The 17,069-nt window shown below is 41.0% G+C and overlaps 2 protein-coding genes across 7 annotated transcripts in view; one reads left to right on the top strand and one right to left on the bottom strand.

The window, feature by feature from the left end:
- The window catches only part of LOC110837070 (uncharacterized), a 33,164-nt gene extending 23,089 nt beyond the window's left edge, over positions 1 to 10,075 (top strand). For both annotated transcript variants that reach the window (XM_087349967.1, XM_087349966.1), the window contains exons 2-4: positions 4,098 to 4,286; positions 5,359 to 5,614; positions 7,009 to 10,075. In XM_087349967.1, the coding sequence (XP_087206093.1) occupies positions 4,098 to 4,286; positions 5,359 to 5,614; positions 7,009 to 7,040 (477 nt within the window). In that variant the 3' untranslated portion in view covers positions 7,041 to 10,075. The remainder of the gene's footprint in view (positions 1 to 4,097; positions 4,287 to 5,358; positions 5,615 to 7,008) is intronic.
- The window catches only part of nudC (nuclear distribution C, dynein complex regulator), a 63,382-nt gene that overhangs the window by 31,579 nt on the left and 14,734 nt on the right, over positions 1 to 17,069 (bottom strand). For all 5 annotated transcript variants that reach the window (XM_087349962.1, XM_087349961.1, XM_087349963.1 and 2 more), the window contains 2 exons: positions 15,229 to 15,438; positions 12,606 to 12,788 (listed from right to left, as the gene is read on the bottom strand). In XM_087349962.1, the coding sequence (XP_087206088.1) occupies positions 12,606 to 12,788; positions 15,229 to 15,432 (387 nt within the window). In that variant the 5' untranslated portion in view covers positions 15,433 to 15,438. The remainder of the gene's footprint in view (positions 1 to 12,605; positions 12,789 to 15,228; positions 15,439 to 17,069) is intronic.

Here is a 17,069-nt window from a genome sequence, read left to right as displayed (position 1 = left end):
TGCCTAGACCACGGCCTTGCCCAACACAAGTTATAAATTCGGGCACCGCCGGGAATCGAACCCGAGACCCCAGGATTACGAGGCCAGCGTTCTAACCGCTAGATCACCGTGGCTTGCTAGGAGCTACAATGACCCAGGCGATGTGACACATATCTGAGCTTGGATTCAGTTTGGAATTCCAATCGAATCTGCGAACTAAAGTCAGGGGACAACTCGAGTAGACTGAATTACATCGTAACATGGTTTTACTCCGCGAAAGAGCTCGGCAAAACGGCATACGATGTAAATAACTTCAATTCAACATCCACTGTCTCCCCTACATTTCAGTGGTTACCGAAAAATGAAGGTATTGCGTGTCATTAGGCCACTGGCGCCTACCTGACCGGCAACCCGTACGACCATGACATCATCTCCTATTCACAAAGTATGTCAAACAAAGGGGGGGGGGGGGGACTTAGCCGCCTACGTCACAACACTCGAATACCACCTCGCACACGATTCGCTCTGTTATTAAACTCCTCTTGCCTGTAATAGCAACTCTCACTCAAAACAAAAACGCAGGGCTTTCTGTTTCGGCATAAAAATCCCACAAGCAGAGAGTTTAGGTAGCCATTCCCACGACTTTCATGGGACTGTCACACTCATTCCGACGATTTAAACCTGTAAGAGCATTTCACGACTCCCCTAAACGTGTGAAACATTATTTGATTCTTGTACAGCGTTTGACATCTGTTGTGTGAAGTATATTTAATTTCGACGTTTCAGGCGGTCATTCTGCTCTAATTTTCAAGAGACTCATTAACGCTGGCCTTGTAATCCCGGGGTCTCGGGTTCGATTCCCGGCGGTGCCCGAATTTATAACTTGTGTTGGGCAAGGCCGTGGTCTAGGCAACACGGAGTTTTCCTCCGTGGCATCCCAACAATTACTCCATTCACACACAGAAGAAGGCAATGGCAAACCACTTCTGGATCATCTGCCAAGAACGTACATGAACAGGTCCCAGTCCGAGAAAAGGATGGAAGGATCCTGTTCATATGGACCTGTCGTCAGACAGAACACTAAATAATAATAAGATGAGGTGGTCTAGCGGTTAGAACGCTGGCCATGTAATCCTGGGGTCTCGGGTTCGATTCCCGGCGGTGCCCAAATTTATAACTTGTGTTGGGCAAGGCCGTGGTCTAGGCAACACGGAGTTTTCCTCCGTGGCATCCCAACAATTACTCCATTCACACACAGAAGAAGGCAATGGCAAACCACTTCTGGATCATCTGCCAAGAACGTATATGAACAGGTCCCAGTACGAGAAAAGGATGGAAGGATCCTGTTCATATGGACCTGTCGTCAGACAGAACACTAAATAATAATAAGATGAGGTGGTCTAGCGGTTGGAACGCTGGCCTTGTAATCCTGGGGTCTCGGGTTCGATTCCTGTTCATATGGACCTGTCGTCACGCAACATCAGATACTAACCGGTAAAATTCAGAGTGTGAACTATTATCATCCACCCAGTTCCATAAAATGCTAGGAACGTCTACAGTGTCTGACCGGTGGGCTTCTCAGAGGACACCGTTCCACGAGTTAGTTAAATGGGTCATGTTCTGTTAATTAACTAAAATACGTACAGACTTCAGCGTTCAGCTATTTTAGTCACTGAATCCACTTAAATCCATTCGCGTGGGTACAGAGGTTAAAATATCACGGGACCATCGTCAGAGTCACCTAAGCAAACAACTTGAGTAGCCATGCAATTTGGGCGCACATGGCCGAATGGATGATTACGTAAACGTCTTTGGAAGGTCTGAGAGTTCTAGTACGAAGGAAGGTCGAGCCACTTTCCTCGCTGGTATGTGCTTTATGCACGAAATGCTGTTGAAATTTTGTGTAAGAGATCTACAGTAAAAGACGTGTGGAAAATTTTATTCTTTTGTTCAAAATACGTTAATTTCACTCTTAAATTAAAAAAAAATTGTGTTAACATTTGAATGAAAGCCGCGTAACATATTACCTAGTAAATATATCTTCATATGCCATGTATTTTAAAGCGAGACTTGCATATTAAGGAATATTCTCCAGAAAATGCATTTACGTAATACTAAAGCCAGAACAGACGCGGGTAATATACAGGAGTAATTATTTCAGTGACAGTTTTCGACTGATCTCTGATTATTTAAAAATCGAAGCTTTCGTCGAGCTAACATTCAAAATGGTTGCACTCCCGAACGATGGCGTAAGGTGAAAGTTTTTTCCCCTGGGGTGTTAACCGGATATCAACAGCTCATTTGTGATCAGGAATCAAATTCTATGGCAATGCCGGCCACACCTCTAGGGTACTTAGATCCGCGGCAACTGCAACATTCTACCGGATCTCAATGAGATACGGAATCTCTCAGGCCACCCAGACCTGATCCTGCTGCTAGGGAAAATCCTGTCGCTTTCTACGGCGTCTCTGACAGACAGCACGGTCCCCCCTTCCACCTTAGCTTCGTTACTCGCACGCCGAACGAACCTGGTAAGACCTGAATTAACCAACCAGTTTCGCTCGGAAAAGGTGATCCTATTACGGACATCACACAAAGGAGATGAGCGAACACGTAGCACGCACAAAAGAGCGATGAATGTCAATCTGTAAACGTGAAGAGGATCTCAGTGTAAATGGAAGGATAATATTAAAGGAACAGGATGTGGGCACGTGGGCTTGATACATCTAGCTCTAGAAAGGGATCTTCCAAATATCATAATGAAACTTCTAGACAAGCTTAGCGACTATAAGTTTTTCTATAAGAACAGGAATCTGCTTCGTGTCGTACTGAGGATGAGGGCGTTTGTAATTCACTCACGTAAGAATCTTGCACTTTATTTAAAGGCGGAGTCGGCAGCTCAGATTTCTAGGTCGAACGGTACGATGAAGTAATGAACTTGAAAGGACATGTAAGGATGCGGTCATGGCCTAATTCATGGTAATATACATATGCCTGAAGGGCCTGAACAAGAACACGAAAAACGTATCAGAATAGTCGAACTCCGAGTCGAGACCTGTGCTTATCACTCTGCAGCGAGGATCGATCGATAGATCGATTAGGAAAGAAATGGACAAACTCCGAGTCGAGACCTGTGCTTATCACTATGCAGCGAGGATCGATCGATATATCGATTAGGAAAGAAATGGACAAACTCCGAGTCGAGACCTGTGCTTATCACTCTGCAGCGAGGATCGATCGATAGATCGATTACGAAAGAAATGGACAAACTCCGAGTCGAGACCTGTGCTTATCACTCTGCAGCGAGGATCGATCGATATATCGATTAGGAAAGAAATGGACAAACTCCGAGTCGAGACCTGTGCTTATCACTCTGCAGCGAGGATCGATCGATATATCGATTAGGAAAGAAATGGACAAACTCCGAGTCGAGACCTGTGCTTATCACTCTGCAGCGAGGATCGATCGATATATCGATTAGGAAAGAAATGGACAAACGTTTTCAGAGTTTGTTCTCGATAAACCTAGCATTTTTTCTGAGGCAAGGAACCAGAAACAGCGCCTACACGGACGTGTTAGCCACCTTGTCCGTGTTTTCCACCCATAACAACGTCGCTTACAGGCAGAATCGACAACGTCTTGGCCCACACAAGCAAATAATGACGCTACCAAGACGGTCACAAAACGCCCATCAGACAAGAAGCATCCGGGGTCAATGTAACGCTGTAAATAGATTTCATTGCGTAACTAAACCGCTTAAGACGCGTAAAAGTGTCATCACGTTCGAATGAAGACGAGGCCATGCGGAATTCCATCCCAAACTTCCTTTTCCAAGTGACTTAAAAATCGTGTCTTTGCTTTAACGTCCAACCATTCGCTTCAGGCAAACCGGACGTCTGCTTCATCTGCAATTTCTACACTTTTTTCTCGTTTGTGGGTGGAGTCACTTTCATTTAAATGCAGAAAGTCATCTTTTATATCCCACGTTTCTTTATCGGTCCCGTAAAACCTGTTTGATGTTGAAACAAAGATGTCCTAGCTTAGAATTCACGTCAAGATTCGAGCGATTATTCCGTTTTCTGCATTTCGATACCAAGAAGTAAACAATTATTTTGCAGGTGGAATACGGGTCTGCAAATGTGCCAACAGACCTCGCCAACTGGCACATACCCAGGCCCTCACTTTGGTGTGCAGACTCAAACTGTACGTGTCACATAGCCAGAGAACGTCCAGAATGGCCGGGCGATCAACAAGGACGAGGTTCGACTTCCTCGCAAGCGTCCAGCTCCAGCAACACGAGTACACAGGTTGTATTAAATAGTCAGGAAGAATTAACTTTTTAACATTACGTAATTACTAAAGCTGACATAAACTCAGAAAAGACGAATTTTTGCAGGAGTTTCAGTCACTTACAGGGTACCAATCTGATGGTACAAAAATCATTACGAGTTTACAGAATTGGAAATAAAACAAAAACAGATTTTAATATTTCCCAGTAAAAAAACAAGGATTTTACTAAAAAAAATCTTTAAATAATAAATTGCAAAACCACGAAAGACACTTTACAAACAAAACCTGATTTCTTATAAATAAATATTCTGTAAAATTAAACAAAACGTTTTAAGTAGGATCCTGCCTCTTAGTGGGCAATAATCTGAAACACTCGACTCCCTCTACGCGAAACGTTGATTTGCAGTGTCAATATTAGAAGACGATCAGTGGCTATTTCAGAAATTATTACATTATTTCCTTTGAAGATGGCTGTCTGCTGCTGTTGTACCATATAGTCTTTTAGATACCGACTGGTGTTTCAGAGAAAATTACTGCCGCCTTCATCAGGGCAATAATCTCCTCTGAAACATCATTTGATTATCTATCAGGCAATTTTCCACATATCTGTCATTTTCATTCCTGTCGCTGTGAGAATCTACAATTTTACCTAATACTTCCTTTAATTCCTTAATATTTACCGACTCTTTGAGTTACTAAATTATGCAGTTCAATTCTTCACCCTGTATGACACTTGCTAAGAGACGTCGATGCTTCCACGTCCGACGTTTGTTCACGTGTATCCGGTGAGACTTATTTATTTGTAGTGTTCTGTCTGAGGACAGGTCCATATGAACAGGATCCTTCCATCCTTTTCTCGGACTGGGACCTGTTCATATACGTTCTTGGCAGATGATCCAGAAGTGGTTTGCCATTGCCTTCTTCTGTGTGTGAATGGAGTAATTGTTGGGATGCCACGGAGGAAAACTCCGTGTTGCCTAGACCACGGCCTTGCCCAACACAAGTTATAAATTTGAGCACCACCGGGAATTGAACCCGGGACCCCAGGCTACCAGAATAGCACGTGACGATGTTTTGGCTCCGTTTCAGAGTGGAGCATCTGGATCCCTTCTGCTCACAGCGGCCAATCTCGCCGCTCTGAGGTACGAACCGACGATAATGAAGTCTCCTGACACGCAGTCCGTCGCATCTTCTACCCACTTCACCGTCGTAAATGGTATAACGAGAAGAAAGGCGCAACCCTTGCCGACGTGCTGTTGCCACTCGCATCAACTCACAACTCTAGTCTTCACAATGTCCATAATTTTCCTTGCGGCAATACTAATGGCTGTTATTTACTTAGAAAGTAAGTACGAAGGGAAGGAAATTGCTATTTGTACGACAGAGGGACAAATTCAACCTTTGACACCCCTGTGGGATCACTGCGATTAAAAGCAGGGCTGTGGAGTCGGAGTCGTGGAGTCGGAAGCAATTTTAGGTGGAGTTGGTAAAAATGTACTGACTCAGACTCCGACCTCGATATAAAATCTTAACAACAATTTCTATACCTTGTGAGCCGCCGGCGGCCTAACGCTTAGGGAGATTCGACGAGGCGTTGAGCCACGGGGCGTGGGAACAATGCTTTGTGACTCTGGCTCCGGTACCTTAAAAATACAAAGGGTCTACAAATCAACTGATTTCTGCAAATAATCATTAGACATATATTTAAATATAGGTTATAACTCTAAAAAGTAGGCTGATGATTCACAAGGTGGTGATGAAATATCTTATGGTACCATTTACCATTTTAGTAGGTTTACCCTTATTAATACATATCGAGCTTTTATGAAAGTGTCGGGGTCGGAGATTTTAGCACCGACTCCACAGCCCTGATTAAAAGCATGGGTAGCGTCAGTCAGACTGGAGTACGCAAGCACAGAACTATATTGCCCCCCCAATCGCACAAGGTCTTTTAACGATTCTCGCGTTTCTAGTTACATTTGAGTCCCGGTATACGCGTGGTCCACTTGGCTGTGAATCGTGTTAGTATATCGCTGACGCCAGAGTTAAAATGTGGCTGGCAGCCCCCACAGTACAGAGGTTCAAATCCCTGATCGCTGTGGAATAAAGGTTAAGTAAGAGATACAAAAAATTTAACGACAACGGAATTTAATGACTTGTGACGGAATGTAACGTGAATTGCGAAATAATAAAAAATACTCTAAAATGCTTATGGAGAAACTACTGAAAAGATAAACTATGATAATCGATACAGGTGGCTCTCACTTCAAAATCTCACACATCCATGGTTTTGTTTAAGAATTATGAGGAGCACCAACGTCCGATCCACAGCAAAATTTTAAAGCCTATTACCTGTGTCACACCTCCAGGCTTATCAAAGAATGTGACGCAGATAATAAGTTCGGCACTGAAAAATTCTGGCCGCAGTTTAACATCAAAACGATGACTGTTACACTTTTTTTAAAAAAAATTTCATTATACGCGGTGATTAACGGGAACATGAGAGTCGCCTGTGCACGTAACTTAGGAAGACAACAATAATGAGTTCATTAACACCTGTACAAGCGACAGACAGTTACTAACTCGACTTCAATGTCGTACAAACAATTCGTCCCGTACTAAACACAGTAATGAGTTAAACGCTAAAGTTACATTACACCAATTTTACTGTGACGATGAGAAGTCTTCAGAAAGAAGCATTGATACTAAAAATAATTAATCTAATTAATTTCATTACAGTGAGATGGCGAGACATCAACTTACTCAGATGAGGAGAACAACGAGAAATAATGTGATCCCATAAAAATCAAATTTCAAAAAAAAAAATATGATGTGCTGTGTATTTCTTTTTTAATAACTTAAATAATTTCAAGAGGCATTACGGATGAAGCGTAAAGTGCGACTTCTAAGACTGTGGCTGTGATAGAACGTACTGCACGTATTTCGTCGTGTATCTCACAACGCAGGGACAAATGAAGGTATAAAAAATTACACCAGTATAACATGTTTCAATGATTGTGAATACCACAGGTAATTTTTACAACGAAGATAATGTGATGTAAGAGAAAACGGTGACACATCAAGAGATGATGAACCAAACGCATGGATAGATATGCATACAAGATCCAGTGCCAAACAGCGACCATCGTCCTACCTGCAGATACATATAACTAAAACAATAGTGAGATTTTACGAAGGCCGTTTTCCGAGATGTAGGGCCATGCAGTTCCGTAGGTACTGACAAATGTTTCAGAGGAACTTACGTCCTCAGTCATCGTGGCACGGTAGAACAACCTTGAAGACAGCCATCTTCATACTCGTCATCATGGGAGCCTAAAATATCACATTTACCGCAAATTAATACTATGTGGCATGCTAAATTGTTACTGAATAATATTTTGCCAATGGTATAAATTAATTCTTAAGACGGCTGTCTTCTGGGTTGTTGCGCCGTGTAGTCTGGTAGATGTTTACCAACGTTTCAGACGTCATACTGCCTCCGTCATCAGGGCGACGACAGCCATCTTCAGACTAACCACTGTGAAAACCTCAAATCCTACTAAGATTTTTCTTCCGTATTTCTTTAAGAAATGTTCATTGTGAGATAAATTCAAAAAGTAAAGTCACGGTACGAACAGAAAATTATAAATTATAAAGCAGCCTATTATATGTCAAACTGTCATTTTCCTTATCCGCATTCCTACTTCCATACATTACAGTAGTTTTCTCATGAAGAGAGAAATTTTCCTATAAAGACAGATTTCCACTTGCTATAGATTCTGTTTTAAGTAGGTTCCATTACGTTTTTATTTTATTTTATTTAGTGTTCTGTCTGAGGACAGGTCCATATGAACAGGATCCTTCCATCCTTTTCTCGGACTGGGACCTGTTCATATACGTTCTTGGCAGATGATCCAGAAGTGGTTTGCCATTGCCTTCTTCTGTGTGTGAATGGAGTAATTGTTGGGATGCCACGGAGGAAAACTCCGTGTTGCCTAGACCACGGCCTTGCCCAACACAAGTTATAAATTCGGGCACCGCCGGGAATCGAACCCGAGACCCCGGGATTACAAGGCCAGCGTCCTAACCGCTAGACCACCTCATCTTATTATTATTTAGTGTTCTGTCTGACGACAGGTCCATATGAACAGGATCCTTCCATCCTTTTCTCGGACTGGGACCTGTTCATATACGTTCTTGGCAGATGATCCAGAAGTGGTTTGCCATTGCCTTCTTCTGTGTGTGAATGGAGTAATTGTTGGGATGCCACGGAGGAAAACTCCGTGTTGCCTAGACCACGGCCTTGCCCAACACAAGTTATAAATTCGGTCACCGCCGGGAATCGAACCCGAGACCCCAGGATTACAAGGCCAGCGTTCTAACCGCTAGACCACCGTGGTCCATTACGTTATCCAACAAAATCTAACACAATGAAGAAAAACATATAGAGAATCTCTCCGTAACAATCAACAATATCATTTTATGAGAACACTCGTACGGAGCTGTTTCTGCCACTTCCATTTTTTAAAATCACATTAAAATATGCAAAATTGCGATGCACTTTCATAATTTCTTTCTTCAGATTTGAAGCACAAAAGAAAATTCAATTATGGCGCCAGTACCACAAATAAAATGAATGCTAATTTTTCAGTCACTGGATAATTTTTCACTGAGATTCTAACAAGCACGAAGTTTGTGAAATTGTTCTCTTCCTACACTCTGGCCAACTGATCACCCATAAAATTAAGCATTGAAGAAAAAGAAACAAATATTTAAATAATTTCACCTATAAATTAAATATATTTTGTCACTGAACTTTTCAATTTGTATACGGTATTATTACGGAGAACAACTCAAAATGTCTAATATGCAATAAGCCTATACATTTACTTCAAAATGAAGTACAGGTAAAGAAATACAATTTTTGTAAAGCCTAAACTCATAAAAATTTCTTTGTATTTCTCCGATAATGCAAGTAAAGATTCTAAATTCTTTGAGATTTGGTGAAGAGGTAGGCTGTGGTATTGTGTGTTGGGCATTCTACCCTGAAGACGGAGGCAACGAGATGCTCTGAAACGTTATTAACCATCTAACAGATTAGATGTCTTAACTTATCTTTTCAGAATTACACACACTGCATCTCCTTAAAAACAAACCAACTGGCACATAATAATATTTTCATAATAAGGGTAATGGCAGCCGCAGCATGAAGCTGACCTTGTGATGATGTTAACTACACAAAACTTTACCTTTACGAGCTATATACATGCTTACAGCCTGATCCTAAAGCCAGGGAAGACGGAAACAGAAGAACATTATTAAAATGTTCAGTGACACTTTTGATTACTTTTGGTGAATGGCCTGTTTATTCAGCGGCCGAGTCGGCATACGACAGTTGCACAGTCGCGTGCTCAAGCCCAAACGCGTATTTCAAGTGAAGTATCAAACTCCCATGGCCAAAAGCGCACTCAATTCTAATGCTAAAGTACCCCAGCACTGGAGTTAAGTGAAATGATTCGCGTAATAATGGCTACTGCATGTTAAATAACCAATCGCTTAATCAACCTAACATTAACAATATGTGCATTTAAAACTGCGTACACACTTAGAAATTACTTTAATAGTCAAGATTCACAACGTATGAAGCTCTAAAGAGCCAAAATGTATTTCAGTTGCATAATTCTAAACGGTTAGGTACTCAGTTATCGATCACCTTCTTCGACAATAAGTAAAAATAAGCAATGTTTTACATCTGTGATAATTTTGTGTTCTAATGTGATATTAAAGGATCTGCATATAAATCTGATTGTTTTTTTAAATATGTTTCTGTTAATGTATCGACCTATAACCCAAAAGTAACATTACTTCATTTCCAATATGCACTAAAAACTATTTTACCACTTGGTGTGTTGTCATTTAACAACTATCCACAGTAGGCAAATGGCGGAATAGAGAACAATGGTCTGTAGCAGTTACACACTATTTTAAAAATGTACTTTCCATCAGAAGTAAGGATAGCTCAGTCAATATAGCGATCGACTACTGACTGGACAATCGGGGTTCGATCCCTGACAGGGGCAGAGGACTTTTCCTCTAGCCTCTGCATCCAGACCAGCTCTGGGACCCACCCAGCCTCCTCGCCAATGGGTAGCGGCAGCATTTTCCCGGGGGTAAAGCCCTCTCTCCCGCCAAGCACCTACATGGCGTGTGGCTTTTCTTTTACCGGCCATCAGGAGCTCAAGTGACGCAATTATTAAATTATTTAACTCTAACTCATCTTTTTTTTAAAGATGCACTAGCTCAAAATTTTCTTCCTAAATCATGATCCCACTTACCACCCAACATCACACTAAACAAAATACACAATTCAAAAGTAAACGACTGATACTTGGCCCCATAACAATTAGAAAGTATTCAAACTGAAAGCGCAAATATCTTGAAAAAAAATAAGTCTAATACGCATAATATGAACATATAAACTCAAAAAAAAACAGTGGTTAAACACTGAGAAGTGTGTTTTTGTTGATAAAGACTAATACAAGCTGCCGACAACTGCTAATCACTCAGAAAAATCCGGAGTCATAACGTAACCAAAAATAACACAACCAATCTACTGCCAACAAAATCATTTTTATGGAAGGCATTTAAAAGATTGTTGTTTACTCATCACGGGCTTTTATCAAAAACTTCAATTCCCTTTCCGCTATTGTGGGTCTCAATAATGGCAAATGTACAAGGCAAACGACAACTCCAACACAAAGAATTATAGATGTGAGGCCCTGGGCTGCCACTGTTCAAACTTTCTATATACGGAGATAGAAAATGGTACATGGTCTTTTTTAAGTAATTAACACAGAAAACTAAGCCTCTCCCATAAAGAAATTAGTTGTGGATCAATTCCACCACCACCACAAGTACTCAGAATGAACTATTTATTAAGAGACACATCACATTAGTTTAAAGCAGTGGTCCACAACCTTTTTGTGCCTACGGGCACATTTGAGAGTTTATGAGATCGTGGCGGGCACCAACCAATTAACAAAGTCAAATTTTCTTTTCTCTGGACAAATAAGATATGGACACCAAATAATACGCACAACAACACGACGTTTAATGATACAAGAAACCGTGCAATCAAAAATACGTAGTTTTATAAGTACAATTATTATTACTCAAGTGGGAAGTTAGTGTGATGTTTGGTGCTGCATTTCATTGGCCAGTTTTTCAAATTTGGGCGTGTAGGATGATGTTGTCGCTCGCAAACAATCGTCAAGAAGGGCGTCAGTTAAGTCGAGATCTGCGCTTTGATTTTATAATGTTCATGGTTTAACGACCTTCATTATTCAGTATAACCTCTTTCCGTAACAATGCGGGCACCCAAAGAAAGCCTTGGCAGGCGCCATGGCGCCCGCAGACACCGCGTTGGGAACCACTGGTTTAAAGCATGAATTCCAACTCTTTGCTATGGACAAAGTTGTAAAATTTTTCATAAAGATTATACTGAGCCAAGGGATGTACATGTTGCATGATCAAAACCCAGGACCTACGTCAAACAATTTTCTTCTAAAAGCAACCCACGTTACTTTCAATCTTCTTGTTTAATGACCGACTAATTTTCAATCCTTTATAAGACTGCAGACAATATATTTGATCGGAACCTCTCACTTGGTGGTCTGCAAACATTTCCGACAACACTTTCATGCAGATTTGAAGAGAAACACGTGAAAACATTATTCCAGTCACAGATCATCAAATGAGTGAACAACCACGAGAGAAGACAACTCACTGGTCTGGGCGTCTGGAAAAACATGCAAATGTGTGCTTACCACTGACTTTATGATAATGAGCAATGGACAAAGACTCTCCACGTCACCATTTGTAGAAAGCATGTTTTGTGGTGAAGCAAGAGAATCGTTTGGTATTCATCAAACATTTCATTTTGTTCCTACTGCATTTGTCGCATTTAACTTTTGTACACGAGTATAGCAGTCAGATATAAACGGGACGCCTCTCGGCACAAAAACGACTACATTACATAAGGATATATCTTTTGATGTATCACTGGTGCAAGATTTTAAATACAGTAAATTATTTAACTGTATTCCACAGAAATTAAAAATGATTTCATGTGTTTTCATTGGACGCTTATTTAAATTCTGATACAAATTTATATAGTCTGTCATACTACAATTCGTCGTCATAATTATCCGATTAAATACTCTGAAATATTTACACAGTCCATTAAAGAACATAATTTCAGAGTAAAGTTAGCTCATTTCAAAACGCTTCTTTCCATGGGACAGAGTTCAAAAACTGTCTATAACGTAGCCACTTACCTCAATCTCTGATAGTGTTTGCGTCCACCTGTAGTTTGGAAGATCACAGCCGTTACCAGAATTGGGTTTCAACTTCCCCTTCTCTTTCGGGTCCTCCTCTTCATCCGAGTCCACTTTCGCTTCCCCTTCGGTTTTCTCAGATGGAACGACACTGGGTGTGTCATCTGAACTTTCGGCTTTGTCCTATAACAAAACCGGAGTTCCAATGATGGTGATAATTCCTCACTTTTCTAAGAGTACCAAAACAACAAGCATTAAACAGACCAAAATATGGGACTTGTAATTTTTCTGGGTACATAGAGACTGCAGTATTCTAATTTATAAATATATACATTTACCTTCATCTGTACAAATGCACAACCGTACTTCAAGTCAAAAACCTTCGTTATTAACATAAGTAATTCTTACACGGTATGTGAGAAGCAAATTATGTACATCTTAGTACAGACAACATACATACATCTTTATTACAATCCACGGATTCATAAAGTTAGTCAGATGACAGCACAGCGTGGAATACGTCATACTAATACAATACACCTTAAAGATTTCACATACTATCCTCGCTATGTTAGGTGACCTGTACAATTCACGTAACTCCTCCTTGAGCAAGGGCACAGTTCGTTAACCATACACCACCGAAAGAATCTACAGCATTTCCATCACCAATTTTCCCAACTGCTTCAAACTTTCACGTTAGATCATGGTTTGTGGTGACACGTTTCTGAACTTAAAAATTGTCCACACACTATCCTGTTCTCTAAATCCCAGTAAAAAGTAAAGCTGTCCCACTATATGCCAAGTAGGCGCTTGGGCGGAGAGGAAGTATAGCTTCTCTTCCTTGACCTCGGCACTAGATGGGGGTAAGTGGTCAGCATCACGCCCCGGCCGTGCTTTACCCCCGGGAAAGGACCCCGGTACCCATTGGATAGGAGGATGGGTGGGTCCCAGAGCCGGTCTGGACGCAGAGGCTAGAGGAAAAATCCTCTGCCCGCGTCGGGGATCGAACCCCGGTCGCCCAGTCCGTAGCCAGTCACTATACCGACTGAGATACGCCAGCTCCCCTCTAAGTCCTAATACATTCACTAATCTATCAGGAACTGAAAAATACTGCTGTATGTATAGGGTATACATATGAAAACATGTATGAGCACACTCCAGCCCACCTGCATCTTTCTCTCTTGAAGCTACCACACGTAGCGAAACTTCAGTATGTAAAATATGCCAAAACAAGATCATTTTCTTTGCATCCACAATTTGTGAAATATACAACATGGCAAGAACTGTTATTAAAAATAGTAAACCACCCTGTAGTAGCTAGCGTCAACAAGTACATTATGACCTTGAATTACAGAGATTTATTCCCTTTATAAGAAAGGAAGACAAAAACATAACTCTAATAAAAACACAAAAATATAGCAATAAAGAAACTGTGAGAAGGGGAACGAGGTTATGAAGTTATGAGTTTCATAAGTGTCACTTCATGCCCAGAAACCTTCTCATTTTAATCTCGGAAGAGAAAGAGTCAGAGATTGCTCATCGGTCAATTCTGAACTTAGGAATCTGTAAGAGATAAGAATCTCAATGATTCCTTTCTCTTCCATCTCAAATGTTCGAAACAAAACTGCGATACCCTGTCGAAATACAAAATACAATTTGCTTCTGCAGTGCATTTCATACTTTTCTTACCAGGTTCATTCAATTATTTTCTCTGTGTCGGTTTATTTAGTTACTGCATATGTTAAATACTATAACAGTAAAACGAAAGGATGACTACAAGTCTCAGGTGGGGAAATATAAGACAGAAAATGTTCACTGATTACTTAAAGTACTTTGATAGCATAAAACACAAAATGGCATGGCACTGTATTTGGAAACAGATGTTGGTGGAAGTTGTTAACATTTTAATAGAGGATTTCCATTGGAATCGCATGCAGTATATAGAGGGGCATTGTAAAGTAAAGTAAAGTTTGTCCCACTATACGCCATGTAGACGCATTGGGGGAGTGGAGGTATAGCTCCTCTCTTCCTTGACCTCGGCACTAGATGGGGGTGAGTGGTCAGCATCACGCTCCGGCCGGTTTTACCCCCGGGAAAGGACCCCGGTACCCATTGTAGAGGAGGCTGGGTGGGCCCCAGAGCCGGTCTGGACGCAGAGGCTAGAAGAAAAATCCTCTGCCCCCGTCGGGGATCGAACCCCGGTCATCCAGCCCGTAGCTAGTCACTATACTGACTGAGCTATCCCGGCTCATAGAGGGGCATTGTATCTGGGGTTATTAGCAGATGACTGAGGAACACAGAACATTCAAGCCAAGGAATCAGCTTACAGAACGTGCTTTAGTACATGAGCTTCTTACAGGAAAGTGCATTTACTCCGCCATATTAAAGGAATTTCCTGAACCCATTCCATACTTCTAACGATACCAAACATGTTTCTTCCCATTCAATGGTGTAGGGGGATGACATAATTACCATCATACCTATTTCCATGAATGAGAAGTCTAGAACAGAATTACAGCACCGGCTAGCCTCATATCGAACAAGGTAGTTCGCAATCTTATTCACATGCACATGTGTAACAAATATTAAAAAAGTGCCAAAATAAAAAGATCTCAATGGATACCTTTTCAATTTCATTCTGTAACTGCAACGCTTCGTCATCTGTCAGTTCAGTTATAGTGGCTTCCTCTTTAGAGACGAGGACTTCTTCTTCCTTTTTCTTCTGTACTAATCTATCTTTCCTCTTCTTTTCAATTTCCTCTCTCTCTTCTTTCTTTTTTGCGTGCAAATCTAATGCCTGTTTCTGGTACTTCTTGAATTTTGCCATTACCAACTGTAATAAGAAATAAATTAACATTAACCTTAACAACAACGTCTTTTATATCCATGTATCACACCTACAGATAATTCAGAAGTATGAAACTCCCTGCAATAGCCAGATACAACTGACAAGCAGATATTAATAGACAAACGGCGGCACAGATGATATTTTTAAAAAGTACAGAGAACTGAACGTTAACACAACATGAAGATTTCTGTCTTCTCGGTTGTTGCGCTGTGTAGTCTGGTAAATGTTTACCAATGTTTCAGAGGTCATACTGCCTCCGTCATCAGGGCCCTGATGACGGAGGCAGTATGACCTCTGAAACGTTGGTTAACATCGACCAGACTGCAGAGCGCAACAACCCAGAAAACAGAAATCTTCATACTCACCGCCGTGATGATGGAGGCAGTATGACCTCTGAAACGTTGGTAAACATCGACCAGACTACACAGCGCAACAACCCAGAAGACAGAAATCTTCATACTCACCGCAACAACCCAGAAGACAGAAATCTTCATACTCACCGCTGTGAAAACCTCATATCTTACTTAACACAACATCTTTCAAGAAGGATGGTGCACACCCAAATATGGCGAACATTGTTTTTAACGTCCTGTATGAAGCATCTGGTAGCCGTGTCCTGTCAAATCAATTTTTATAGCGTGGGTGGTCCCAGCCACACTTCTCACCAGACATGAATGCCTGCGACTGTTTCCTGTAAGCACCCTCAAAGATTGTGTGTACCTAACCTAACCAAACCACAAGTTGCAAGGATAAACTGAAGCTGTTACTGTAGATGTCACAGGTGACGATACATGACACAGAACACAACTTTTATAGTTCATTTACAATGAATCCACAAGGCAGAAGTATCTCATACTGAACATTTGTTCACATAAAGATCATATGCACAAAAACTCTCCATAAAAGTAACTTGATGACAATGAAAGGTATCTTCCGGAGAAGGTAACACCTGTGATCAACGCAGAAATTATCCGTGACCACTACTGGGGATTCTGTCAATTGTTGTATTAAACTGATAAAGTGAGCAGAATGGCAACAAGCTATTTTATCAGCTGCAGCATGCAGAAATGGAAATAAAACCTAATTTTTTTTCAGGTGTTGGTTTCTTCTGAATTCTCTTCCTTCTTCTAGCATCATTTCCATTTCATGTGGGACGAAGGTTCTTTTGGTTATTATGTGTAATCTACCACAGTTTTATTTCTGGCTGCCCCTGGTCAAGGATCTGATAAAAATCAGCAAACACGAACCTAACCTCACATCACAACTTGAGGAGGATCGTGGCATTTAGAACAAAAGCCTGTGCAACAAACGTAATTAGTGCCATGCGAGTTCTGCGCAAAACAAAAAAGAAGCAAACAAAATTTCAGTGCTCACAATTAAAAATGGGCCTATGTATGTACCCATGTATCATGTATACAGCTGCCAACACAATAACATACCTCAACGCTATATAGTCTCAGCTAGTGAAAAAGCATCATCAAATAAATTATAAATAAATAATAATATACTGAACAGTTCCAGACATGTAATAATTTATGAATAACACACACAAAATCATGATGAGTAACCAATAAGGTCAAAAATTCCTTAAAAGCATTACCACAGCAACAGTTATT

This window comes from Zootermopsis nevadensis, unplaced genomic scaffold (assembly GCF_977971745.1).
Source record: "Zootermopsis nevadensis isolate Lab colony 2312 unplaced genomic scaffold, Znev_1.0 Znev_ptg000016l, whole genome shotgun sequence".
Lineage (NCBI taxonomy): Eukaryota > Metazoa > Arthropoda > Insecta > Blattodea > Termopsidae > Zootermopsis > Zootermopsis nevadensis.
Note: the sequence above shows the minus strand (reverse complement) of the source record. Positions and strands in the feature narration are given on the sequence as shown.